The 27,431-nt window shown below is 44.9% G+C and overlaps 1 protein-coding gene across 2 annotated transcripts in view; it reads left to right on the top strand.

Annotated features, from left to right (window-relative positions):
• Positions 1-13,623: 13,623 nt before the first annotated feature.
• The window catches only part of ENTPD3 (ectonucleoside triphosphate diphosphohydrolase 3), a 32,832-nt gene continuing 19,024 nt past the window's right edge, over positions 13,624-27,431 (top strand). For both annotated transcript variants that reach the window (XM_034662197.1, XM_034662196.1), the window contains exons 1-4: positions 13,624-13,713; positions 14,660-14,711; positions 17,062-17,189; positions 24,230-24,347. In XM_034662197.1, the coding sequence (XP_034518088.1) occupies positions 14,672-14,711; positions 17,062-17,189; positions 24,230-24,347 (286 nt within the window). In that variant the 5' untranslated portion in view covers positions 13,624-13,713; positions 14,660-14,671. The remainder of the gene's footprint in view (positions 13,714-14,659; positions 14,712-17,061; positions 17,190-24,229; positions 24,348-27,431) is intronic.

Genomic DNA, 27,431 nt, shown 5'->3' with positions numbered 1-27,431 from the left:
CGAGTGGGACAGCTCATCCATTTTCTCACTCTCTTATTTTTCCTTCTCCTTTTTATGCTTTTATCAAGCTCTTAGTGGATTTGCTACTGAAGTTGATTATTAAGGCAATTTTTAAAAATTGCTTGAGAGAGTGTTCAAATTTTCATGAACATCCACATGGGTCCTACACCCACCCTGGGAAAACGAGACTTACAGCTATTTGGGAATATACAGATTGAGGGAAGTGGGGCAAGCATTGAAAACTCTTGCTTGGCAAGTTCTGCTTTTGTATTTCTCAAAGTGCGTGTATTAGAATAGATGCATGTATATAGCATATATTTTATTGTTACTATTATTAGGGAATAGTTCATGAAATAAGGGGGCCCCTTTGCCCCAATCCATAGCTCAGAGCATAATGGATATCTTGGTTTTTGATTCGGATCAAGCTGAATCCCTGCCTAAATGTCCAGAGTCACAGTTGTGAAAGCCTCACATAAGAACAGTTATTAGATTATTATAATCAGCCTCACAATGGGAGCAGGTGAACCAGTCTATCAATGACATTGGGGTGGAAAAAGGATGAGCGTGGGCTATAACAGAATAAAAAGGACTTAAGAGATATAACAACCAAATGCAATATATGGATGTGGTTTAGATCCTGACTCAAATAAACCAATTATTATATGATACTTCTACCATTATTCTGTTATGGGGAAGGGAACAGAAGCTTTTAATGTCCCTATCAGTTTACCAGAAATGATAATGTCTGATATTTGCTTTAAAATATTTGCATAAAAAAGTGTTGGCTGGGGGCATATGTAAGCAACAAAGTGTTGATTATTGAAACTAGATTATATGAGTTCACAGCACTAATTTCTTCATTTTTGTGTATAGTTAAAGTTTCCATAATAAAAAATGTTTAAAAAGAAGTAATGGAGGGGCATCTCAGTGGCTCAGTCAGTTAAGTGACTGACTCTTGATTTCAGCTCAGGTCGTTAGATTGAGCCTTGTGTCAGGCTCCACGCTGGGCATGGAACCTGCCTAAGCTTCTCTCTCTCCCTCTCCTTCTGCCCTCCCCCGCCCTGTCTCTCTCTCTCTCTCTTTCTCTATTAAAAAAAAGAAGAAGAAGCAGCAGCAGCAATGGAGAACAAAGAAACTGGTGAACATAACAATTGAATGAAAAAATAAGTAACTAAATCACTTGTACAGGAGAATCCTAAATAATTTTTGTAGCTGCTCTGCCCTCAAGGAAGTGGAATGTAGTTTCCTACCCGCTAAGTATGCGATGCTCGCAAAGACTTCCTTCGAACAAGTACACGGTGGAAAAGAAGAAAAGAAGAGTAACTTTGGATAGAGGTAATGAACATGCTCTGGCCAGGTACTCAAGGTCAACATGATCGGGGCAAGTCATGTTGACAGCAGGTACCCCAGATATGATGTGATGAGATGGGCACCTCACTTCTGTGGGCTTCCTCCCCCAAACCCATAATTCCTGTCCAACTCTGAGAACATCAGACAAACCAAACTGAAGGACGTTGTACAAAACACTTGCATAGTGTTTCTCAAACTTGTTGTCAACGTCATCAAAAATAAGGAAAATCTGAGAAACGATCACAGTCTAGAGGAGTCCAAAGAGACGTTATGACTACATGTAATATGGCATCCTGGATGGGATCCTGGGACAGAAAAAGGATGTTAGGGAAAAATTGTAAATCTGAATAAGTATGGGCTTGAATTCATAATAATGGATCAATATCAACTTATTAGTTGTGATCAATGTAGCATAGTATTAATAATAAGGAAAACAGGGTACGGGGAATACAGAAACTCAGTGATATTCTGACAACTTTTCTATAAAACTAAAACCATTCTAAAATAAAAAGCTTATTTTAAAAAAAATGACTACTTCTGAGGAAGTGGAAGATACAAACATAAAGGTAATGTAATAGCAAAACAGACTCCATGTCACTTAAATCAAAATCACTGGCGATGGATGTCAGGGATAGTTAGTTTCCATAGGGCCTGAGAAAGAGACAGAGACACAGAAGGACACAGAGAAAAAAGAGATGCATATGCAGATGTTATGGACTGAATTGTGTCCCACAGAATTTGTATGTTGAGGCTCTATCTTAAATGTGGCTATATTTGGAGATAGGGCATTAGGGAGATAATTAAGGTTAAATGAGGTCCTAAGGATGAGGCCCTAGTCCTATGGAACTGATGACCTTATAAGAAGAAGAGAGCAGATATCTCTCTCTCTGTCTCTTTTTGTCTCTCTCCGTCCATCCCTCCCTCCTCATGTGCACAGAGGAAAGGTCATGTGAGGACACAGTGAAAAGGTGACTGTCTACAAGCCAGGAAGAGTGAGATTTCCCCAGAAACCAACCCTGACAGCCTGTTGACCTGGGACTTCTGGCCTCCAGAATTGTGAGAAAATAAACTCCTGGTGTTTAAGCCACCCAGTCTGTGGTATTTTGTCATGGTGGTCTGAGTTGCCTAATACAATAAATGCATGGCAACAAGAGTGGCAGACAGGAGACAGGAACATAGTGAGTGATTGCATTCTATAGACTGTGCATTGTTTGGGACTGAAATAAAGTTACTGATTACCTTCATCAAGCATACATTTAAATCTTCGTACATGTTAAAGAGTAACTAAAAGAAAAAAATAACATCTATTTTCCTCTACTTTCCACACTTCTGACACCAAATGTGTGAGAGTTTTCCCCACACTAATCTTCCCACTCTCCAGACACCAGTTAGGTGTCCTAGAATCCAATCATGACTTTAACTGCCTGGAGTGAGTGCAGACCCCACAGGTTAAGGGTTTAGTCCTACAAGACTACCCCCACTTCAGAAGCCAGTGACAGGTCTCAGGCTATCTCCTGTACTTCTGACTTCCTGGCTATAAATTGGAGGTTCCCACAACCCCCTCCTCAAGTTCAATGATTTATTATAACTGCTCATAGAACTCAGGGAAACACATTTATTGATTCATTTTAAAGGAGATAATAAAGGATACTGATGCAGAGATACAGAGAGTGAAGTCCAGAAGTGTTCCGTGTGTAGTGAACTTGGGAGAAGCCACCCTCCTGGCACATGGCTATGTTCACTCAGAAGCTTTCTGAACCCCATAATTTAGGGATTTTTATAAAGGTTTCATCACATAAGCATGATTGATTATTAACTCAATTTCCAACCCCTCCCACCTCCTAGAAGGATGGAGCTTGTGGCTAAAAGTTTCAAGCTTCTAGTAATGTTTGGTCTTTCTGGTTGACCAGCCCCCATCCAGGAGCCTGCCAAGAGTTAACTCATTAGAACAAAATATGCTTCCATCACCCAAGAAATGCCAAGCCTTTGGGAGCTCTGTCATAAACCAGGGGTAGAAACCAAATATATACTTCTTATTATGTCACACTAACCAAAGAAAGAATAAAAAGAGGATGTATACAGTCAAAACTGGTGGATGGAAAACTAGCGAATAAAGAAAGCTCCATATATCCAGTGGAAGGCAGGAAGGAAAGGGGAGAGGAAAGCAAAGATAGAGAAAAAAGTACAGTAAATAAAGGTCACTAAATAGATGGTAGAAAAATGAATGAAAATGTATCAGTAATCACAAATTCACCTTAAAAAAAGAAGGTTTTAAGAGGCATGTAAAATCTAGTGATACAGCAAGTTTGAAGTAAAAGTATGGAAAAAATCTACCATGCGGATCAGTCTGGGTCCCAGGAGATTCCAAATCAGAAGGTTCAAAAGACTTTAGGGACAACCCACAGAGGGAGGAAGAGGTATATTCAGGAAATAAAACAGGGATGAGAAACAGAGAGAAGCTGTTTGGTACTCAGGGCACCTGGGTGGCTCAGTCCGTTAAATGCCTGCCTTCAGCTCAGGTCATGATCCCAGTGTCCTAGGATTGAGCCCCGAGTTGGGCTCCCTGCCCAGTGGCGAGCTTGCTTCTCCCTTTCCTTCTGCCCCTCCCCCACAACTTGTTCTCTCTCTCCCTCTTAAATAAATAAATAAAAACTGTTTTTAAGGAAAACAAGCTGTTGATACTCTCAGGCTAGACATGACAAGGGGAAGACAGTTTTGCCACACCTCAAAGGTAGAGCTCGGAGGCAGGGCCCCCTCGTCCTACAGTCATGGCAAAACATGGCATCTTCCAGATAATGCAGTTTAGTGTGAGGGGGAAGAGGCAAGAAATACTTGACCTCTCTTCTCCACTTTTACGTCTCCTGCCTCGCCTTGGCAGCCTAACCATGGGCGGTTAGCAAGAGAGCCTGCGTGGTACAGTTTGTGGGTCAGAGGAGAGAAGAGAGAAGGTGGACAAAGGGCATGGCAGTATTCATGCCCGATAAAAAGAACTTTAAGACAAAAGGCACTGTCAGGCAGGGAAAAGGGCTTTGCATAATGATAAAACAAACAATTTGTCTAGAAGATGTAACAAGCCTGTAGCTGTATGAATCTAACAATACAGGCTTGTCAGTATATAAAGAAAATGCTACAGGGTTGTACGAAGACAACAACAAGTATACCATCATGGTGGAAGGTTAGCATCCCTCTCCCAGAAAGTGATGGATCCAACGCACAAGAATTTTCTAAGTCTACAGAAAATTTAAACAACACAAGAAGCTTCATATAAGGGATATGTAGAGCATTCTACTCCCAATAATTTAAAACAAACAGTGATCCTGAAAAACGTACAAGTGTCTTTCAGTTAGTGGATGGATGAACAAACTGTAGTACATCCATATAATGGAAGACTAGTCAGCAATAAAAAGAAATGATTACTGATACGTGTAACAACGCAGACAAATTTCAGACATTATGCTGACTAAAGGAAGCCAGACTCGAAAGGTCACATATCTACATGATTCCATTTATATGACTGGAAGAGGCAAAATTAAAGGTTCAGAAAACAGATTAATGATGGCAGGAGCTGGGGCGCCTGGGTGGCACAGCGGTTAAGCGTCTGCCTTCGGCTCAGGGCGTGATCCTGGCGTTATGGGATCGAGCCCCACATCAGGCTCCTCTGCTTTGAGCCTGCTTCTTCCTCTCCCACTCCCCCTGCTTGTATTCCCTCTCTTGCTAGCTGTCTCTATCTCTGTCGAATAAATAAATAAAATCTTAAAAAAAAAATGATGGCAGGAGCTGAGGGTGGGGGAGGGGTTGACTGCAAAAGTGCGGTGGAAGGTGCTAGAACCGTTCTGGCTCTATCATGGTAGGTAGTTACTTGACTCTATGCTTCTGCTAAAACTCACAGAACTGTCCACCCAAACCAGGAACATTACTGCATACAGACAAACTTTTAAATTGAATTTTAAAAGCATAGTCTGTTCAAGCTCAATCAAATAGCGGCATCACTGACCAAGCGCGTGGTCACAGGAGGAATCTTAAGAACCATGAAAGATCAGTATTATACACACTAGATATTCTAACTACAGCAATAAAACTCTGAGTCGGTTGTGAAATTTAGCTCCCAAATATCATACTTGTGGAAACTAAGAAACTGCATTTAAAAAAAATCAATGGGTCAAAGAATATCATAATGGAAATCACAAAATAGTTCAAGCTGAATAATGACCGAAGTGTTAAATGCGAAAATGTGCTGCACGTAGCCAAAAATGGCACTTGGAGTAAAGAGCTGAGTCAGAGAAGACAAGAGTTGTTGCTGTTGTTTTAATAATAAGGTAACCATTTTGCTCAAGAAGTTAGAAAATGGACAATGACAATTTAAAAAGTGGAAAGAAGGAAATAATACACATGAGAACAAAACTCGCTGTAATTGCAAACAAGGCACGCTGCAGAGAGGACTGGTAATAAAATGACAATAGAATTGTGGCTGACAGCCAGACAAGAAAACTATGAAAAGAATGCAGAATCCAATCAGGCAGAAAAAAAGAGATGTTGAAGCTGGTCACGTGGAAAAGGAAATTAGGCATATTCCAGTGAGGAGTGCAGAAGTTCATCCCCTGAAATCAAGTGATTAAAAAATAGAGATTACACTGAAAATCAGTGCCCAGGGGAAGCACTTGTTTATAAATCTCAACCCACCTGAACGGCTTGGTCGGCCCGCCATGCCCACGGACCCCAGCATAGACAGGGCCCCTTCCCGAGAAAGGGCTTAGTATGTGCCCGTCTGTGGCTCAGGTAAGATTGGCCTAGAACAGTTCTCAGGACACTAAAGGGCTTTTATTTTATGGGTTTTATCTACCAATATTTAATGTATTTGAATTTAAAAAATACTTTATTCACAGGGTGCCTGGGTGGCTCAGTCAGTTAAGCATCTGCCTTTGGCTCAAGTTATGATCTCAGGGTCCTGGGATGGAGTCCTGCATCAGGGTCCCTGCTGAGCGGGAAGCCTGCTTCTCCCTCTGCCTGCCTCTCTCTCTCTCTCTGACAAATAAATAAATAAAATCTTAAAAAAAAAGAAAGAAAACATTTTTAAAAATTAAAAATAAATAAAAATACTTCAGTCACTTAAAAATAACAATAATTAATTGAATACAACATCGTTTACAAACAATGCAAAATGAGAACAACCCAAATATCCACAAATATGGAAAATAATGAGTGAACAAACTGTGCTTTATTTGTTTAATAAAATACCACCATACAGCTTATTTCTAACCAACTACATGTAGCAATATAAATAAATCTCAGAAAAAAAATTGAAGGGAAAAGGCAAATGTCAAAAGAACAGAAGATGCAATACCCTTTATGTAATTTTTTTAAGGTAGTAAGAGAATTGATTGGTAGAAGCAAATCTTTGAAGGCCAGGCTGAATTTAGACTTGCTTCAGCAAGCAGTTGAATGAATGAATCATCGCAAGATTTTGAGCAGGAAACACACACCTGCTATAAGATCAGTCTGGTAGTTTCTTAACCTGGGGTCCACAGACAGAATGCAGGGAGCTTGTGGCTTTGTATGGGAGAAAAAAAAAATCTTTGTTTTTAGGAAATGGAGCACTTCCTTCAATTAAGTAGTCAACAGAGCACAGAGCACAATGGTATTGGCAGGACACAGGACTTGTCACAGAAATCATAGATATTTTCATATCACAGTATAGTTGTAGTGGATGTCTTTAAATACCCTTTAGTTCATCACACTTTGAAATTAGAGTAGGCTCTGGGATACCTGAGTGGCTCAGTCTGTTAAGCATCTGACTTCAGCTCAGGACATGATTTCAGCATCCTGGGATTGAGTCCCTCACTGGGCTCCCTACTCAGCGTGGAGCCTGCTTCTCCCTCTCCCTCTACCTGCTGCTCCCCCTACTTGTGCTCTCTCTCTCTCTGTCAAATAAATAAAGAGTGGGAGGGGAGGGCAGATGCATGAAGGCTGCTGCAGCTGTATGATCCTGGGACCGCAGGGCCAGGGTGAGGGTATGAAGGACAGGGTGCATGCTCAGTCCTATGGCTCAGATCGACTCATTTCCTGCCCTGCCCTGGCACCTAGCACAGTGCCTGGAACAGAGAGGCCACCGACTGAAATTTGTTACATGAATGGAAGATGTAACTGGCGTGGGAAGCGATTGTGAAGCAGGACACACTGGGCTGGTCAAGTGAGTGGGCTTCTGAGGCTAGAAAGAAGGAAGGATCAAGGGGTGGAAGCTGTTGCATCTAACCCAGCTGCGTTCCAGTGGGGTCTGGCACTGGAGCAGGTATGAAGGATGGAGACTTGCAGTGAGCCCACCGAAGGGAAAGGATAGCCCAGAAGCACATGATGGTCTTAGTTTTTAATTTCACTGATTTGTTCCAAATTTGCCTTTTCTTCTTTTCACATGGGACTCTTGAGCCATTGCCACAAAGCACATTTGTCAGTCTTCCTGAATGCCTCCACAGAAGCAGGTTGGGACAAGGCTTTTTCCAGCCCGGAACTTCTATTGTGAAGGATGACTTGCCTGTATGACACCGCCCAGGCAAGCCCTGGGTCTGGGGCCAGCATCAGAATTAAAGAAAAGGCAATTGGATTTCATAAGTGTTAATTTTATGTGTCAACTGGACTATCATCACATGGTCAGATACCTGATTAAACAGATAGTGGCAGAGTTAGGTGAACTCACTCTCTGCCTGACAGCCTTTGAGCTTGGACATTAGTCTTTTCCTGTCTTCAGACCTGGACTCAAACTGAAATTTACACCATCAGCTTTCCTGGTTCTCAGGCCTTCGATTCAGACTAGAATCACACCACTGGCTCTCCTGGGTTACCAGCTTGTCAGATGAGGATCTGGGGACTTCTCAACCTTCATAACCACATGATTGATGGACTGATCGATCTATTGATCTGTCTATACCCTCTTGATTCTATTTCTCTGGTGAACCCAGACCAATGAAAATGATCTTAACCTATAACCCTTCTCCTATGAAAATGTTACAGAACAGCTGTCACAAATGTCATAAATTCAGAGAAAAATTGTTCCTTGTGCTTTATTAAACATGCTAAATCAAGAAAAGAACATCAGGAAAGGCAAGGTAATGAATTTCAGTAGCACTTAAGTTTGGCTGAAATGGTAGAGGTAAGGGCTGCTTTGGAGAAGAGCAGGAATTAGTGTTGTCTGGGGCACACGCACACACACACACACACACCTTCTCCATGTCCTTCTTGTGCACTCTTCATGACCTCTGGCAATTTGACTCCTACCCTGATGCTCCACTCTTAGATCTTTAGCCTTGGTCGCCTCTAGTCTCCAAACTCCAGCCATTCCCACTGTGCTAATGATGTATATCCCTAGCCTTGAGTTTTCCAAAATAATGGGATTTATCACAGGCAGTCTGATTTCACCCAGTGCCTTCATATCACAGATTATAAAACTGAGGATCTTAGAAACCTAGAGATGCGTCCAGAGTCATGTATGTGCTGGTAATTAGCAGAGTTGAGACTAGAAGCCAGGTTTGCTAAATACCACTCCCACACTCACTTGAATAACCTGGTTTTCCATCTGGTCTATATCCTAGTGAGCTATGAACTATCTTCAATTAGATATCCTCTGTTAACTCAGACACTACAAGCCTCAACATACACTTGTAAAAATGTTGAGTCTTAAGTGGACAACTAGGGGAAAGTATTTGTCACACAACATAGTCAAGGCGTTAATATCATTAATTTGTAAAAGAGCGTTCATTCAACACATGTTCATTGAGTGTTCACCAGGTGCACTGTGCTAGACAGTGAGAATACGATGGTGAATAAGAATAGCACGGTTTGTCCTTACGTGGAGTTTACCATCTAGTGGGCACAAACAAGCTAATCTGGAATTACCATTGGGAAAGGTGGTCACACGCAGCTTCTAGCTTCTTGCACAGGAGGGCAGCATTCTCTTACAAAGAGATAGAGCGCCCTTCCGACCTGTTCTGGGTATCGCTCTCTGCTCTGGAGAATCTTTTCCTGTCCCACGTTTGAACAAGTGTCATTCTTTGTTCAGCTTCAGCGTGGGTCAAAGGCCCTTGGGTGTGACCTCAGCTTTCTGTTTTTCAGACCCTGTGGGGGAGGACATGGGGTCCTTGGCCTGAAAGGCAGAGGGGACGTGTGTGCAGACCATCTCCGCGTGTTGGCTGAGCGGGAAGACCCCCTGAGTGTAAGAGACGGACCCTAGCTATTGAAGCAGATTTTGCTCTGTCTCTTCTCCATGTGCGTGAAGTGCTGTTCCACCCTGTGCCTGTGTGAGTCATGTCTCTCCCAGCAATCTCTCCCTGCAAACTATGCAGGGGGTTGACATCCTGGGATCGCTGCTCCTGGTGGTTGGCAACAGGTGCCACTTGCCTGACAATTATCGTAATAAAACACTAACTGAAGGGAAGGAATGCCAGCAGAGGAAGCACGTCACTGAGGGCCTGACTCATGTTGGCTGTGTGACCCGGACTGTGGAGTGTCAGGAGCTATCCATGAAGTTCTGAGCTGAGAATGAAAGTCTAAACACGAGCTAATTAGGGAAGGATGGAAGAAGGGGCAGACACTACAGGCAAGGAAGTTCTGTGCAAAGGCCCTGTGGCATATTTGAAAAACTGAAAGAAGGCTGGTATGGCCTCAGGGCATAAGTGAGGAGCAGGTTGTGGTTCAAATAAGCCTGGAGGGGTGCCTGGGTGGCACAGTTGTTAAGCGTCTGCCTTCAGCTCAGGGCATGATCCCAGCGTTCTGGGATCGAGCCCCACATCAGGCTCCTCTGCTAAGAGCCTGCTTCTTCCTCTCCCACTCTCCCTGCTGTGTTCCCTCTCTCGCTGGCTGTCTCTCTCTGTCAAATAAATACATAAAATCTTTAAAAAAAAAAAAAAAAAAGCCTGGAGTGGGAAGCCAGGGCCAGACAGCACAGGGCCTTCTAGGTCACCTTGAGGATTTGAATCTGCACCCACTAAGGAATGGACAGCACAGAAGAGCTTGTTAAGGAGAGGTTGACATGGTGGGATTTGTGTTTTGAAGAGATGAGGCTGGCAGCAGTGGAAAAATTGGTTGTGAGAGGGAGAAAGTAGACACCAAGAGCTAAGTGAGACCATTGCCAACATCCAAGAGAAAGAGTGGTAGCTTAGGCCGATGGTACTCAATTGGGGGAATTTCCCCCCTCAGAAGACCCTTGGCAATCTCTGGGAACATTTTTCAGAGTCACACTGTGTGTGGGGATGTTACTGGCATTGAGCAGATTAAGGTCAGGCATGCCACTAAATAAACATACTACAAGACACACAAAGAACCCCCTGGCCTGAAATATAAATGTGCCTGGATTGACAAACCCTGGCTGAGATGGTGGTGGTGGTGGAGATGGGGGACCCAAGGGAGAGATAATTAGGAGGGTGAAGCCAGCAGTACTTAGTGACTGATTGATGATGAGGGATGAGGGAATGATTAGCAAAAAGAACCCTCCGCTTTCTGGCTTGCTCACTTGGATGAGTGGGGGTGCCATCCACTGAGAAAAGAATCTGGGGAAAAGTTGATGGTTTGCTGGAGAAGGATGGGGAGCTCAGCAGGAGACCTATGAAACTGAGATGCCTCTAAAACATCCAGAAGAAATCAGGTCATTCCCTAGGTCTACAGCTCAAGAGGAAAAGCCCGAGCAGGAGACACGCATTTAAGAGGCTTCTGTGAATAGAACGGAAGCCAGGGGCAGGGATGAGATTACCGAGGAAGGGGGTACAGAGTGAGGAAGAAAGAGGGCCCAGGATGGAGTCTTGAGAAACTCTTGGGAGAGAAGCACATGCCAGCAAAAAGCATGTAGGAGACATCCGGAGAGGTGGGAAGAAAACCAGGGCATGTCACCTCCCAGAAGCATCAAGTGGGATGGTTTCCCCCACACCTTCTCCAACACACAGCACCACAGGTCTTTTTAAAGCTTTCCTAAACTGATCAGTCAAGAAAAATCTTGTTTAAAGATGTTGAAGTTTTAGTTGGCAATCTTGGGGTGAGTAAAGCATCTTTGCCATGTTTACTGGCCATTTATACTTCTTGTGTCATTTGTCCATTTTCCTATTCTAGATATTCCTATTTTTCTAGATTGGTATGACCTCATTATAAATTATGATTTTTCACTCTTTGCTATCATATTGTTAAATATTTCCCCACAATTTATCCTTTTTTTAAGATGTCTTTTTCCATGCAGTTGTTTTACATTTTTTTTCCCTGCAAGATTGTTGTTGATTTTATCTTCCTGCTTTGATTTCATGCTGGAAGAGGCTGTTCCTTCCCAAGGATCATAAAAATATTCTCCTATATTTTCTTAGGATATTAAATCCTTTTTTACATTTAAACTTTTCATCTGTCTAAAATCTATTTTTGTGACTGATGAGTGATTGGGATTTTTTTCTCAATTCAGTTGTGAAATGTGTTCTTTCAATTTCCTCTTTATGTTAAACAAAGTCCCATATCCATTAACCTGATATTGGTCCATCTCTTTTGTTCTTTAGATCTCTTGGTATATTCCTGTGCCCAAACCAGGCTGTTTTAATTACTGTTGCCTTATAGTATGGTTTGATATCTGGTAAGGCACATGTGTGTATCATTTTATAATCAAGAAAATCCATAAAGGTTTGCATACGAATACATGTATATGTGTTTGCTCCTATGTGTGGAGGGTTGATGGGGAAGTGTGTGTGTGTGTGTGTGTGTGTGTGTGTGTTCTTACACATGGAGGGCTAATGGAGAAGTGCCTCTGAAAGACTAGGAGTAGTTTGGGACTGCAAAGGAGTTTGAGACAGTGCCTGGAGAAGAGTCCCCAGGGAAGTTTGGAAAAATAAAGGAGGCCATAGGGCTCTCAAAGGAGGCTGGCACTCACACTTATGAAGCCTTTAAATTGAGGGAAGCAAAGAGGAAAGCTGGCAACATGGACTGCTCTCTGATATTTTTAGAACTAGCACCAACTGCACTTCAAGGCGCCCTAGGCCCAGGAACCTTCTCTCAGCTCCTGGGGAATCACTGATAAAGGTCAGCCATTCGCTTCTTAGAACCAAAGTCACTGACCTCTGGCGTAGGCAGAGCATCAGCAGCTGCTTGCGGGCTTATGGCCCCCTGGGTGCACAGGTCCCTTGGCTTTCAGTCAGATGCCTTACGTTTCATTGGCCCAAAGCTTTCAAAGAAAGTAAGTCTTGTAATTCAGCAAGTATTCACTGGCTGTCCGACATCCCCGTCTCAGACCCTGTACAAATCTAGCAAGGGCTCATTTCAAACTATCCAGAGTGAGCGACTGGTGCTTACACACACACACACACACACACACACACACACACACACACACTCACACTCCTAGCTTGGAGCCCTCGTCTCTGGGCTCAGAGGTCTCAAATCAGGGGCATTCTTCTCTGAAGGCCCCCCTAACTCATAGTGGATTTGGCCCCATCTGCACGGGACAGAAGACTAGTGGCCTATGGAGCCTAGCTCCCTAGAAGAACAGGCAGGCCAGGACTTAGCCCAGACCTTAGCTCTTTCAGGGGCCACAGGGAAGGGTGGTCCAACAGAACCTCACTTAGGCTTCTTGGTGGATGGTTTCAAGAGTCCTTGAGATCACTCAAAGGAGCCAATGCATTAAAAAGGGAGCCGATGCATTAAAAACAGACTCCTGGGGGCATTTGAGTCGCTGTATTTTTGTCCTATTTGGCCTCTTCCAGGAAGAGCCTGTCCTGAATCTTAGCCTAATGATACCCATATAAAACGGGGTAGGGGACGGCATTGCTGAGTAACTAGTGAGCAGATCCCTGGGCACGGCCAAGACAGTTGGTCTAGAATACATGAGGGGGAACATATCTGTATTACTTTGCTCTCCTGGCCCAGATTCAGGGACCAGTGTGCCTGCTAGCCTCACACCCAACATTACAGGTGTTCACCGCCTCCACTCCAGGGAAAGATGGGGCACAGGGCCCACCTGTGCACATCCACAAAGTGCCGTTTCTACTCGGCCCTGCCCCCACTCCCCCTCCACCTAGGCTTGGGGCGAGGATGGAGGAAACCAAAAGAGAGATCAAAGGATCCTCGGCCTTGACATCGATGGAAGAGGGGGTCAGGCAGTGGACACCCTCCTGGCCTGCCCCAGGTAGCCCGGGCGAGATGGGGTGGAGTGGACTGGAAGAGGGAAGATGAAGCAAAGGTGCTGGACCTTGACCCGGCCGAGGGGAGCGGTCCCCGGCCACGGCTGCCCCGCCCTCGCCCCGCCCCACCCCGGGACCGCCCCGCCTCCCCTGCCTCCGCAGAGCCTCCTGCGAGCTGGCCGCCGGCTGCCACTGCGGCAGCGCCTCTCGCCCTCCTCCCACCGTCCGCGCGCAGGTGAGGATCGGGGACCCAGCGCCCGAGCCGCTGAGGAACGAGCGGGAAGCTTCCTGGGGCTGGGAGCTGGGAGGGAAGGAAACGAAATCGGGTTCAGGAGAGGACCGGAGGGAGGGACCCAAGGGGGCGGCGGGAAGGTGGTCCCTGCCAAGCCCGGAGAGGTGCACGCGTCCTCACCGAGCGCATCTGCGGCTCCGGAGATGCGCTGGAGCTTGGATATCCTGGCTGTGTGGGGACACAGTTCCAGAGCGGGGCCTCCCGGATCCTGGGGCGCTGGCTCCCGGGGGCCCGACATCCCCTTGCAATTGTTTCCAGCCAGCAGCTAAAAATACCCCTCCTAGGTCTTTCGGGGGCGACTCCGGGCTCGCGGGTGGCCAACACCCACGGAAACCTCCCTTGGTGCTGGGATTTGAAGAAGAGCCCTGCCTCAGCCCTGTGAATGTTACTAATAGGTGGAAGAATTCTAATGCCCTGGGTGCTGTGTACAGGTGAAAAAAACCTGCAAGAAATGATTGACTTATTTTTTTGAAAATTTTCAGTTTAAAATTTCAGCAAACCCGTTCTTCTTTTCCTGGCATCTGGGGAGGTGAGGCCAGAATTTAAGCCCAGCTTTGGATATCCAAAGGGCTCGGTTTATCCGTCCCACAAGAGGTTTGGATTTGGAAGAAGCGAAGTGGGTTTGAAAGCGGGTTTCACTTCTGATAGGCTTTTCTGCTGGGACAAGGGTTTGCTTAAGGTAGTCATTAGCCATTAGCTTTTTACCTGAAAACTGAGGACCAGGAGGCAGCCGCGTGGCTGTGTCAGGAGGCTGCTTACGTTATCACCCCTCCCATCCCGGACAGATGTTCTTTAGTCGTGCCCGCAAATTAGGCTTAACACTGCAAGTTTCTGGAACTGAAGTCAGGGGCCAAGGACACACTGTCATTCTGTGTTCTCTTGCGTACAGTTGGGAGGAAAGATGTTCACCGTGCTGACCCGCCAACCTTGTGAGCAAGCAGGTTAGTATCTCTCAGGCAGCCTCAAGTGTGGTATTCTCGCGTCACAGTCTCGGCTTCAGCCCTCAGTTCTTCATGCGTGGCCCCTGCGAATGATTTTAACGTCTCTGGTTTGAGACTCAGTTGCTTACCAGGCTTTCACCGCCAGCATTCCTCAGGTAGAAGTAATGCTTTTGATCAAAGCTACACAAAACAAGGACTAACATGCATGTTTCTCTTAAATGGTTTTTCCGGTTTGCATAATCCATTAATTTGGCTGTTTGTGGTTTCCCTTACCAAGCTGCGTGTGAGGTTTGCTCAAGAATATTGTTGATTTTGTAATGAATTGTAAAGTATTTGTATCTGTCCTCTACTTGCATCCCAGGGTTGTTGCTTGCACGGCGCCTGCAGCTACCAGCACTCCCCACCCCCACCCTAGGTCAGCAATGTTACCCTTGCTAGTGGAGGCACATGTGCAGAATTCTCTCTCTCTCTCACACACACACACACACACACACACACACTGCCAAGCTTGCCCTGCCTGCCTCTGGCGCACGTTTTGCAGTTGCTCATGTGGAAGCCCAGAAGGGTCTGGCCTCTCCACTCCCAGGTAGACACCTTGTAATTACAGTGTTTGTTCACTCCTAATGACAGCACAGCTCTGGGCTGCATTCCCTAAATGAATGAGACCTGGTCTAGTCCATTTTGCTTTGCGATAGGCTTTTCTGCTGGGGCCAGGGTTTGCAGAAGGTAATCATAGCTATTTACCCGAAAAGTGCTAAAGAGCAGAGGACCAGGGAGGCCAGCCACACAGCTGTGGTCAGGAGACTGCTTACATCTCACCCCCTCCCGCCCCTGGACAGATGGTCTTTAGTCCTGCCCCACAACTGGGCATTCTTGTCTTCTAAAAGGATATAATTTTAGGATGGTAGGGGCAATTTCTACAAATCTTTTTTTGTCAAAGGGAACTGTACAGAAGGAGCTAGTTTACTTGGATTTTCAGGTTTTCCTCAAAGGGCTTTGAAAGGTTTGGTGAATTTTGACAAATGCACACACCCATATACCCCATAAGCCTAGGGAAATATAGCACATTTCTGTGACCCCAGAAAGTGCTGCTGTGTTCCTTCCCAGTGAGTTCCTGCCCCCAACCCCCTGGGCAGTCACTGTTCTGTTTTCTGTCACCTGCCTGTTTTAGAACTTCACATGAATGAAATCATTTCAGGATAGAACAGTATTTGTTTGTTTCTGTTTTAAAAATGTATTTGCTACTCTATTTATAAAATTTCCATTAACCCACACTGGTTTATTAAGACCCAAGTTCAAAATCATCTAGTTAAGTAATATTAGTTTAACTTTAATACATAGACATAGTCCATTATAGTAATTATATAGTTTTATACAATACAGGTATAATTATCTTTATTCTGAGGCTGTGTATTTAGTTGAAGATTATTCATAGGCTTCATTATTATTATTGTTTTGCTTTTAAATGGGTATAGTTTTCATGTTGTGATTAAAATACAAAGGCCAGAGATGGTATGACCCCTTTGGGAGGGAACACGTGGCTTGGGCTCTGGCTCTTCTTTGTGAAGACGTAGGTGAGACCCTGTGCCCTTACTGTAGGCACAGGAAAAATGACTGAGGTTGACTTCTTACTGGGAAACCAAACATTTTAGAAATTCGTACATGTGGGGTGCCTGGGTGGCTCAGTCGTTAAGCATCTGCCTTCAGCCCAGGGGGTGATCCCAGGGTCCTGGGATCAAGCCCCGCACTGGGCTCCCTGCTCTGCTGGGAGCCTGCTTCTCCTCTCCCATTCTCCCTGCTTGTGCTCCCTCTCTCTCTGGCTGTCTCTCTCTCTGTTAAATAAATAAATAAAATCTTTAAAAAAAAAAAAAGAAATTCATACATGTTACTATTTGCATGACAGTATGCCACTGTGTACTGAACTTCATAATCATTGATTATATCTGAAGTATAGTATTAATTTCTTTGGTTTATCTGATATTATTTTTAAATGAAATATTGTATCACCTGCTTTAATAGAAAACCCATATATTTTAAATCTACATAGAAATAAATGTTACTGTAAATCATCTCGGGGACAACCAGTAAAATGCATAACACATTTGGGAAGATACAAGGAAACTAAACTATGCACACCCTCTCTGCAAATGATGTTAGTCCACTCTTTTGGAGGAAAGATAAATGGTTATTGGAGCCCAATCACTGCTCCACCTTAAAAGTGTGGGTCTCACTAAAGCCAGAGGAAGTGATGTATGCACACAGTTACATACCCAGTCTATGGATTCTACAAAGAAAACCAGTGCCTTGTTCTACTTTCCCCTCATGTGTCTTCTGGGTCTTCCCATTTTAGGCCTCAAGGCCCTCTCCCGAACCCCAGCCATCATCGCCTTGGTGGTCTTGCTTTTGAGTGTTGTGGTACTTGTGGCCATCACACTCATCCAGTTTCACCACAAAGAGGTCCTCCTTCCAGGACTGAAGGTAAGTGTGAGGGGATTGGCACTGAAGGGATGGTCTATGACATAAGTTATTCTAAAGCCATGAGTTAGAAGAAAACCCTTTTCCCCACCTACAGTGGGGGAAGACCCAAGGGAGAACCCAAGGGTCTTTGATTTAAGACCCAAGGGAGGAGCTCTGGACATACTGGTTTTGTTGTGTTTGACACTAGAGAATGTTAATGGTGACACCTTCTCTAAGGACTGTGTGGCTTTGCTTTGACTCCTGACTGTTGGAATCAAAGCTAGACTTTGTAGCCAAGAATTGCAGATGGCTACCAAAGATCTACCAGCTTGTGCATTCCCCCAAGACCACACAACGCTGATCATGAGAGGAGACCAGGAGACTCAGCCTCCTCTTCTGGCCCAACCTGGTAAACAAAACATCAAGGACTTGAAAGGTCTCCCTGAGCTGTATTTGTGCTACCTCTCCTGAGTCTAGAAGTGTGCCATGATCCCTCTAACTCTTCCGCTTGAAAAATTACTCAGGATCTTATGCTCAGTTTCAGAGGCTACTCTTAGCCCTTGATAAGTCTGTCCCCACATGGCCTCTCAGTTGGTGTCTGACAGCCTGAGAACCATATGTATCACCCCAGCCTTGGCTGTAAGGGTGAGGGGAAGTGATCCCATGAGGGACTTGTCAAATGAAAAGGAAAAGAGTCCTTCAGTCATTTGGGTAGAGTTTGGCAAACTTTTTCTGTAAAGAGCTAAATAGTACATACTTTAGGCTTTGAAGGTCATTTATAGTCTCAGTCACATATCTTTTTTTTTTTTTTTGGTCTTCTTATGATTTTTTAGAAATGTAAAAACCCTTCTTAGCTAGAATGCCGAAGGAGCCAAGAAATTCAACTGTTATTTGAATCTCATTTAGCCTTTACCCTTGACCTCATGAGTCCTTTCTACATCTTCCTGCTCTTAGTGACTGTTCAAAAGCTATATTTGAAATAGAAGTTTTAAAAGTTTTTAAAAGATAAAAAAGAAACTAATATTGCCCCAGCTTTGTGGGTGAGTTTGACCTACCATTCTGAGGCTGCTCTTCTGAAAGATTAAAGCAAAATCTCCTTTAGATAATGGCATTTGGCTCTTTTATAGGACGTTTTATTTAAGAATCTCAACACCCCTTCATGAATAACATGAAGAAAAAAGAAAAAAAAAAGAAACCTTATACAATTGTCCAGTGATGAGGGAAAACAAATTATCTGGTTGTCCAAAGACATTAGCCAAGGCCTAGAGAAGCCATTTTCCCAAGCTCCAGGCACTGCCTTCTTCTATTAACTATAGAAAATTAGGATTGCAACTGGGAGTAATACCATCTCCTTATACTTTGTAAACTGCTGCTCAGTTTAATGAACACTTTTCCCTGAATTATCTCATGTAACCCTTGTGGCTGCTATAGCAGGGGGACAAAGCAAGCATTGTCACCACCATCTTGCAAGTGAGAAATCATAGGTTTGGCCAGTGAATGGCATACCAGAACTGAAACCTTGTCCCTCCTGTTCCCAAGGCCAGGGTTTTCTTCACTCACCTCCCTCCTCTCCCCGATCCTAAGTTCAGAATGGGGGACTCAGGAGAAGGTACTGGCCTCTAATAGGAGAACTTGTCCTCCTTTGCACAGGAGGGAAGATGGGGAGAATGGGTGCAGATGCAGGAGAGTTTGCTGAACTGAGGGATGGAAATATCCCCCAAATGGGGGGGAGTTAATAGCCCTCCTAGACCCCAGGAACCACTCTTACACCCATATTTCAGAGGAACCAGCTCCAGTTGTATTCTGGGGTTATCGCTCTCCACGGCACAAGGGAATGTGCCCACCCAGAGCCATGTTTCCCCTTCTAGAACAAGCTGTGGTGCCTGGGACTCTAGAAACCAGGGTCTGTGTGGGCTTCCTCCTGAGTACAGACCTCACCACTGGTCTGAGGACTGACAAAGGGGCAGCTCTTCGCAGGGAGTAAGACAGAGCACAGATGTGGAGTCTGAGCCATCACACCTTCTAGAGTCAGCATACAGGTGCCTGAGGCTCTTTACCAAAGATTTGCCAAAGGTGGGATGAGGACAGGTGGAAGGTGGGAGAGAGAGTAAAATTCCCCTCAGGCCCTACAAAAGTTAGGGCTGGTTAAGGCAGTTGCCAGCTCCTGGCTTCCACTTGTTCTGGGAGGTAAGAGGTAAGTCTTCTGTTCATACTGAAGGGACATGGAAGAATTGACAGAAGACCAAAAGAGTAAACTGAGTAGAGAAAAGTAGACCCCAGGGCAGTATGGAGGCTACTTCTGAAGGAGGGGAACACATATGTTTCATACTCCTGGGTCAGATAGGTTCCCCTGGTCAAAGATATGAGTAAAAGTAGGCCATCTGGGAATGACCCCAGGAAGCACAGGTAGGGGGTGGAGAAGTGAGACAGGAGGGAAGGCAGCCAATGGAGGGCCTGCCACCCAGCAAGTTATCACTGTGGGCAGCAGGGGCTCAGTCCTGCAGAGCATCTCTGGGAACCAGTATAGAACCCATCCCAGGGTTGTCCTCTACCAAAGGGCATCTAGAACACCTGTCTCACAGGTATCCCACTCAAGGACATACTTACGCTCCAACTTCCACCAGTCATTGGTTGAGTGGCTGCTCCCTGGGAGACATTCACTCCCTAGCATTTCTGGCACATTGGACGCTCAGGTGGGCTCAGGCCACTGGAGATAACCTTTAGGCAGGTGGAAAGTGCATGGCTGGGCATCACCATGGTAAGGCCTGAGGGACGTGGGCAGGGAACCCGCAGCGACTATTCCACATAGATATGATACTGTTATCCTCATTCTGCTGATGAGAAAGTAGAGGAACAGAAAGGGCAGATAGCTTCATACATTTACACGGACTGGAAATAGCAGACATGGTGCAGAAGAAACAAAAGAGAGCAGAGAATATTGGCCTTAAACAAGGGTTTAGAAGGACCAGAAGACACACCCTCCCCCATTAGCACACAGTTCAAAGAGGGGATTTTTAATCTCCTCAGATCTTGCTTTCAGGCCCTGGTCACAGCTGTAGGGGACAGGAAGTTGTAGAACGTTGGAATACTGGCTCAAAAGACCCATTCTGCTTCATTGGGTAGATTAAATGTGAGAAAAGACAGATGTTCTGAACCAGGGGAGCCAAGAGCAGAATGGCCACTTGAAAGAACATTCCACATGCAGCTCTTTTCAGAGTGAGGACAAGCCTCTTTTTTTGTTTTCTTTTGTTTTGTTTTGCAGTGTGTGCTAAGGGTGGGAAGGGCAGTTGTGGAAGTGAAGCTGAATGAATACAAGGGCTTTTAAATTGTTCTGTTTATGTTTTAATATCTCGAGGATCATTTTGCCTTTGTGTGCACCTGACAGTTGGTTATGAGGGGCCAGCTCCACAGTGGCCTGTCTGGGGGGCCCTGGAATGTTCCTTAAGACCCTAATCATGAGAGCTGGCTCTTAAATCCAGCCTTGGCTTACCTAACCTTGGTTTATTTAGGTTGAACAGCACAACTATTAAAACTTAGTCAAGGGTCATAGTGTCCCCAGTCCCATTTTCATTGTTACTGGTCTGACCTGCTCTACCAGCCTAAAGAATAAACATGATGGCATCACTTTTCTTTTTCACTCAGGCCCCCACTTGCTTTATTATCATTAAGTCTAGTATTTTCCTTTTGAGACTTTGCCCTCCCCACCCCCAATCACAACTGTCTAGAAGTCCTGCGGCTTCTCAGTGCAGTATGATCAGTATCCTGTTGCCTTTGCGCCTTACAGCCATATGACATCACTGTTGAACATGGGCCTATATAGTCCCTCTCAGGTCACATTAGATCCCCATGTTGGGTCACACTCCCATGCTTGGCCCTTACCCTCCAAAGCACAACCATGGGACCAGGTGGTGCTAAAACCATTCCTTTCTAACCCTTACTGGTTCTCAGTCATCGGCCTGGAGCTCTGGTGCCTTGTGGCCCTCCCTGGTTTACCCCTCAGAGAGTGAGAGTTAGATAACTGGTTTCCTCCTTCCCAGAAAGACTCAACTCCTTCATCATTTTGGTCCACCTTCTCTCCAGCCAGATCTGCATACTACTTAACTACGAGTTTGCTTTTGAGGGACTTTATCTGAACAAAGGAAGTCTGCTATAGCATTCCTTATCATGAAACAGTCAGTCCTGGTAGACCTGGTTTCCTTGGAACTCAGTGAAAGCATGGGGCTCTGTGTATAGGGTTGATGATCAGTTAGACCCAAGCTTGAGCCCAATTCTGGGACTGTGGGCAATTATTTACCTCTGTGAGCCTCAGTTTTCCCATCTGGCAGGTGAGAATGATGACAACACCTGCCTTCAGAATGTAACACTAAAGCACTTTGTGTAGAGCCTGACATAAGTACTCAACAAATGTTTATTACTACTATTCCTATTATTATGCTAATAGTGATGATGATGATGATGGTGATAATAGTAATAAATAAATCCAAGGAGGCTGATCTTATGATCTTTACTTTTGCTTTGTTAGAAACTCACACAGTCCTTAAGTTTTGTGTCTGGGGTTCATATGGAAGGCTGTTTCCTTTTGGTTAACCCACTGACTGTGTCTTCAGTTCCACATTCTAGCCATGTTTTTTTCCTGACACTGCATTAAACAGAGAGTTACTTATTGCTTTCCACCTAGCTGAACTGAATGAAATTCAGTCTCCATTCCACCCCCTCCATCAAACCACATTGAGTGCCACTGATCTAGGCAAATGAGCTCTGAAAACTGGCTAAAGACCAATTTTTCCATTTTTGAAAACGTCAGGGAATGATGGTGGTTACTCAGAAGTAGCGCTGGGCTCCGGGCTGGTCCCTGTCAGCACATCGGCTGGTGCCCGAGGGCCAGCCATTTCTCCAGGCTCATTGCGGATGGAATATCTCTGGCTGTTCCCACCCTGATGAAAACTGGATCCCAGCCGGGATGAGGATGAGAGTGAGAACAGCCCTTCTTCCTCCTTTCTGATCTTGGCCCGGCAGCCCCAAGTTTCCTTCACAGGGAAAACCCACTGTTTGTGAAGAGTTGGGATCCAAAAGATGTGGGAGGGGTGGGGACCCTGTGGAGTGGTTGCTCTCGTGTGTGTACTCCCTCCTCTACTCAGCACCAGGTGTGGTGGGGCTGGGGGAGGGGTGCTAAGGGGTTGGCAGCAGGTGGGAGGGGAAAAAGCAGACTGGTAGGGAGGTTCATATCTCTTGAGTGCCTGGTTTCCTTCAACTCCACCTGTGCGTTAATCTCCTTGGTGAGCCTCTGCCCAGAGCAGGCTGTGAACAATGCCTGCCTTGTTCCCAGGGGGTGTCATGTCAAGATCCCTGTCGGCATTCATCAGATTGAAGGCAGAGATTAAGAGGCTGTCCAAGTTCAAATACCAATGGACACAGGATGTTCCGTCTCAATATAATGGGGAAGGCCTGACTGAGGAGCTGGAGCAACGTGTTTTTATTTGGTCCCATTTCAAATGAAACAAGCGCTTGTTAATCGTGGAAAGTTGGAACCCTCCCAGATGTCTCGAATCAGGGAATTGGTTAAATAAACTATGGTATATCTCACAGAAGATGTGGGGAATGTATTGAAAATGGTGACATCAGTATTTTTACTGGCAGGGAGAGATGTGCATGATACACTTATTGATATCGAGAAAGGCTATGTGCAGTATAATCCTGTATTGAATTGAAAACATATGTTTAACCACATATTCATATATGTAGCTGTATATACAGAAGACCATTAGAAAAGATACATAGCAAGGTATTAAAACAATGGTGGGATTTGAAGGGTGTCATTTACTTTTCTTTCCTCTTGTCCTTGCTTTGTAATTTTATTTGTTTATTTTGCTTTTTTGATTTTTCTATATAGCCTGTATTTATTGAGCAACCGCTGAGTGTCAGGCATATGGTCTCATGTTTACTCCTCAAGGTTAATTTTTCTGAAGATAAGGAAACCCAGACAGCTTAGGCCTCATACCCAGGGTCGTAAAGCAAGCATCCATCTGAGTTGCCCTGCCTCCAGACACCAAATTCATCTTCCTCACTGAGAAGAGCAGCCTAACCCAACAGCAGTGGAACTGGGGAAGAGCTGTGACCCAGAAGCTTCTGCTGCCCTGGGCTGACTCCAGGCCCAAGCACATACTGACCTCAGTCAGCATTACTCATTCCAGTCCCCATAGTGTGCTAACGCATGCTCTTTCCTGCTCAGGCTTAGTCCAGGGCCCGGGCTGGCAAGACCCTCAGGGGAAGCTCCCTGGTGCCTGCCTCTAGCTGGGGAGATGGTCCAGGACTCCTAGCCGGCAATCCTGGGCCCAGCTAGCCCTGGCACTGCCCTAGCAACACCCTCCTGTCTGTCTCTTTGTGTTGCATATTACCAAAGTGGGACGGTATGTCATCATTAGTTTGTATTATGGGGTTTTTCTCCTTAATTATGAATACTTTCCTTCTGAAGATTAATGCAAGTATTGATGTGTCTCTCCCTTGTGAGAACTTCCTCACAAGGAAGGCTGACAGGGCTGGAAGTTTGGAGAGTAGAGGGCAGCAGGTGACTGACTATTCATTTCCCTCCTGAGACCCAGGTGGCTACTGTCCTCCACCTCAGAGGTCTGGGTGAGGAAAAAGCCAGGATGGGCAAGATACTCGGAGTGCTAATTTTCAACCTCGGCTGCATACTGGGGTCACCAGGAAAGCTTTAGAAACTGATGATGCCTGTGCCCATTGCCAGAGATTCTGATTTAATAGGTCTGGGATACGGCCTTGGAACTGGGAGTTTCAGAAACTCCCCAAATGATTCTAATGTGTGACCAAAGCTGAGAACCAGGCCCCAGAACACCTGACCCACTTCATCCCATCCCCTTCCCCCACAATCCAAGGAGACAAAGTTGGTTTGGAGCAAATCATTTTTTCCCCTTGGTCAGCCCATACCTAAATGATGCAGTGTGGATTAATTTCTTGAGAGTATTTGGGGTTCTCAGCCCATTGGAAAGGAGTCCTCAGAGAGGCCTGCCCATTTCTGACTTTCCCTTTCCCCTTTTGTTCAGTATGGGATCGTGCTTGATGCCGGGTCTTCCAGAACCACCGTCTACGTATATCAGTGGCCAGCGGAGAAGGAGAATAATACTGGAGTGGTCAGCCAAACCTTCAAGTGCAGTGTGAAAGGTAAGGCACAGAGTGTGTGCAGGAAGCCCATAGGGAAGCAAGGGAGAATCCTAAGGGCCTTCAGAGGCCTGGAGGGATCCCGAGAAGCTGCCTGGAAGCAGGGAATGAGCACTGGACATATGTGATCTTATCCTAGTGCTGCTCCTCATGCGTGCAGTGACCTCGGGCCACTCACTTCCCTTCTCTGGGCTTCAGTTTCCTCGTGTCTGAAACAGGGCGGTGAAGGTGTGAGCGTTGACCCTGCCATGCTTGCATGAATGAGAGCTGGTGGAAGACACAAGTCTCCCAGGTCAGAACCAAGGATGGTTTATTGCTCACGGTAATAGCAGTAAGCAGAGTGTCAGCATTTTCTTGAGCTGGTTCTCTGAGCCTCACTTTGCACAAGATGATGTAAAGAGGGCTAGACAGTATCTGCTCACACAGTGGGTCGTATTACAGAAGACGAACCCCAAGATTAGGGAATCTGAAACATTTATAGTGCCTGCCTTTTGATCTGGGGGAGAACACTGTCTCTATCTTCTGAGCCTGCTTGTTATGCAAAATCCTTGAAAATGCAATCCAGAACAAAAGCAGTCAGGGCCTGCGCTCATAAGACATACAGAAACATGAGCGAGTCATGTAAAATTGTATTCCAGTAGGGGAATTGTATTCTAATTGGCTGTGTATGTTGGGGGGGCTGTGGTAGAAAGAAATGGACAAGGATGGACAATACATAAACAAACGGGCGTGGTTCTATTCCAGTAAAGCTTGATTTATGGACCTGAAATTTTGAAATTCATATAATTCTCAAGTGTCACAACATATTGTTTTAATTTTTCCTTGTTATTTAAAAATGTAAAAACTATCTTAGCTCACAGGCTGTACAAAAAAAATGATAAACCAGATTTGGCCTATGAGATGCCAGCCCATGAAACAGACAGAACATTCTCGGTATCTCCACAACGTAGCCTGAATTTTATATTCATTGTTTCCCTGTTCTTCTTTCTAGTTTTGTCCTTATGCATTTAGTTTCTCCTGTTCTTGAAAATGGAATCAAGCATGTGTTCGTATAGACGGAATCAAACATTTATTCTTCTGTTATTTGCTCTGTTCACTAATATTGGGTGTTTAAAATTCATCTACACTGACAGAAGTAGCAGGAGCTCATTCAGTTTTCCCTGTCGGACATTTGTGTGTCCGTGGTTATGGAAAGGGTGGTTATGAATAAGGTTGAGTATATTCATATTTTTATTTATTTATGAAATTACAAATTATAAATATATTTAAATATTTTATATTTATATTTCATATACTTATGGTCATTTCTGCTTTTGTGAAGTGCCTGTTCATGTCTTTTGTTCACTTTTCTACTGAATGCCTGACTTTTTCTCATTGACTCACTGGAGTTCTTTATAAATATTGTAAATATGGGTGCTTTGTTAGTATTATTATGTTGTTCTCCTATCCCCGTACAGATTATGGTTCATCTTTCTTAGTCTTTTCATTGTGTCTTTTGATGAACAGCTCTTACTTTTTATGTACGAACAGTTATTAGTCTCTTCCTTTATGATTTGTTCTTTTGTATTCAAGAGATCTTTCTTAGCCTGAGGTCATAGAGATATTCTTCAAAGTTTTATAATTTTGCCTTTTACAATGAAGTATTTAGTACTCATAACAAACCCCAGTTAGTGAGTGTGTGTATGTGTGCACCTTTTCAAAAGCCACCCTCTTTAGAGCATCATCATCTTTAACTTGGCCAAGAGCTTCCCGACCAGTGCATCCTGAATGTGTTAACAGGTACACCCTTGGCCCACAGGACAACAGGTTAGAGACTCTGGGCTGGTCCCCCCAGCCCGAAGCATCTTCCTTCATTTACCTCAATGAGCTGCCCAAATATAATAACTTTTCTGGGCAGGGTCATGGCATTGAAAAAGCTGGGGGGCAGAATTAGCCTTTCCCGTAGGGAGACTAACAGACTTCTTTGAATAACAGAGTAAGTTCTGATCATCTGCCCTTCCATGGAGGGCAGCTAGGAGCTCACCTACCCTGGTATATAGGTGTCGCAGGTTAGGTTGTCAAGAGGCTGATTTTGAGCTAGAGTTTAGGATGCAAGATAATTGTTAGATTCCACCACTGTGAAAGAAAGGATGAAGAAGGAGGATCAGTCAGAAAGAGAAGTCAAACATCCACATGGGCCTGACCAAGCTTCAAACAATCAGAGTTATCTTGCGTGGCCTGAATTGGCTAGACTGCGATACCCCTGTTGCCATCAATTGTTGAATGTTGCCATTCTGGGAAGAGCAAGACATTGGGCAAGGCAGCTCTCTGCAGCTGAGGCAAACCATGAAGGAGCTGACAGCTGAGACACTAAGTCTTTATTTGAAGGGGCATCTGCTTGGCATCTCACCAGGCCACACAACAGGAGACTTAGATGTTTACTAAGTACTGCTTGCATTGGTATTCACAAGCACAAGTGGCCGTAACCTTGTGTGAAGCACAGTCAGAGATCCCATCTCTGTTGTCCTAACTTCTGAGTCATTTCCTTACCTTCAAGCGTGAAAGAGGGCAGCAGGATGATCATTTAGAAAGCTGAGACCAGCCACTTCAAGAAAGTAGTGTAGGATAATGATTAAGACTTCACCTCACCCCTCCTGTGTGAGCTCTGGGAAGTTTCCAACCTCTTTGTGTCTTGACCTCTTCATCCATAAAATAAGCATAACGATAGTAATACCCATCCCGTAAGAATCATTTGAAGATTCAATGGCATAATATATGTAAAACAGGTGACAAATACATGGGATACAGTAAGTACTCAATTAAGTGTGAGCTATTATTATTCATGGGGCAGCACACTTCAGAGCTCCTGGTGGATATTCTTGCCAAGAAGTTAGTCTGTTCCAGATCTGTCTTTAGACTCAGAGAACAATTCAGCCACGTCAGTCCTGATGATCTTCTGACTGTAGGGGGAGATGTGACCTTCATGGAGGGACACAAACAGTCTCTCAGGGGAAGGGGCCCTCGGCCACCCTGGATGTGATTTAGGGGAGGGGTAGGGTCATGGAACCCACACCACATCCATAAATGGGTCTTCCCTTTGATCGCAGT

This window comes from Ailuropoda melanoleuca, chromosome 6 (genome assembly GCF_002007445.2).
Source record: "Ailuropoda melanoleuca isolate Jingjing chromosome 6, ASM200744v2, whole genome shotgun sequence".
In the NCBI taxonomy this organism is placed as follows: domain Eukaryota; kingdom Metazoa; phylum Chordata; class Mammalia; order Carnivora; family Ursidae; genus Ailuropoda; species Ailuropoda melanoleuca.
The sequence above is the reverse complement of the archived record's forward strand: the minus strand, read 5'-3'. Positions and strand labels throughout refer to the sequence as shown.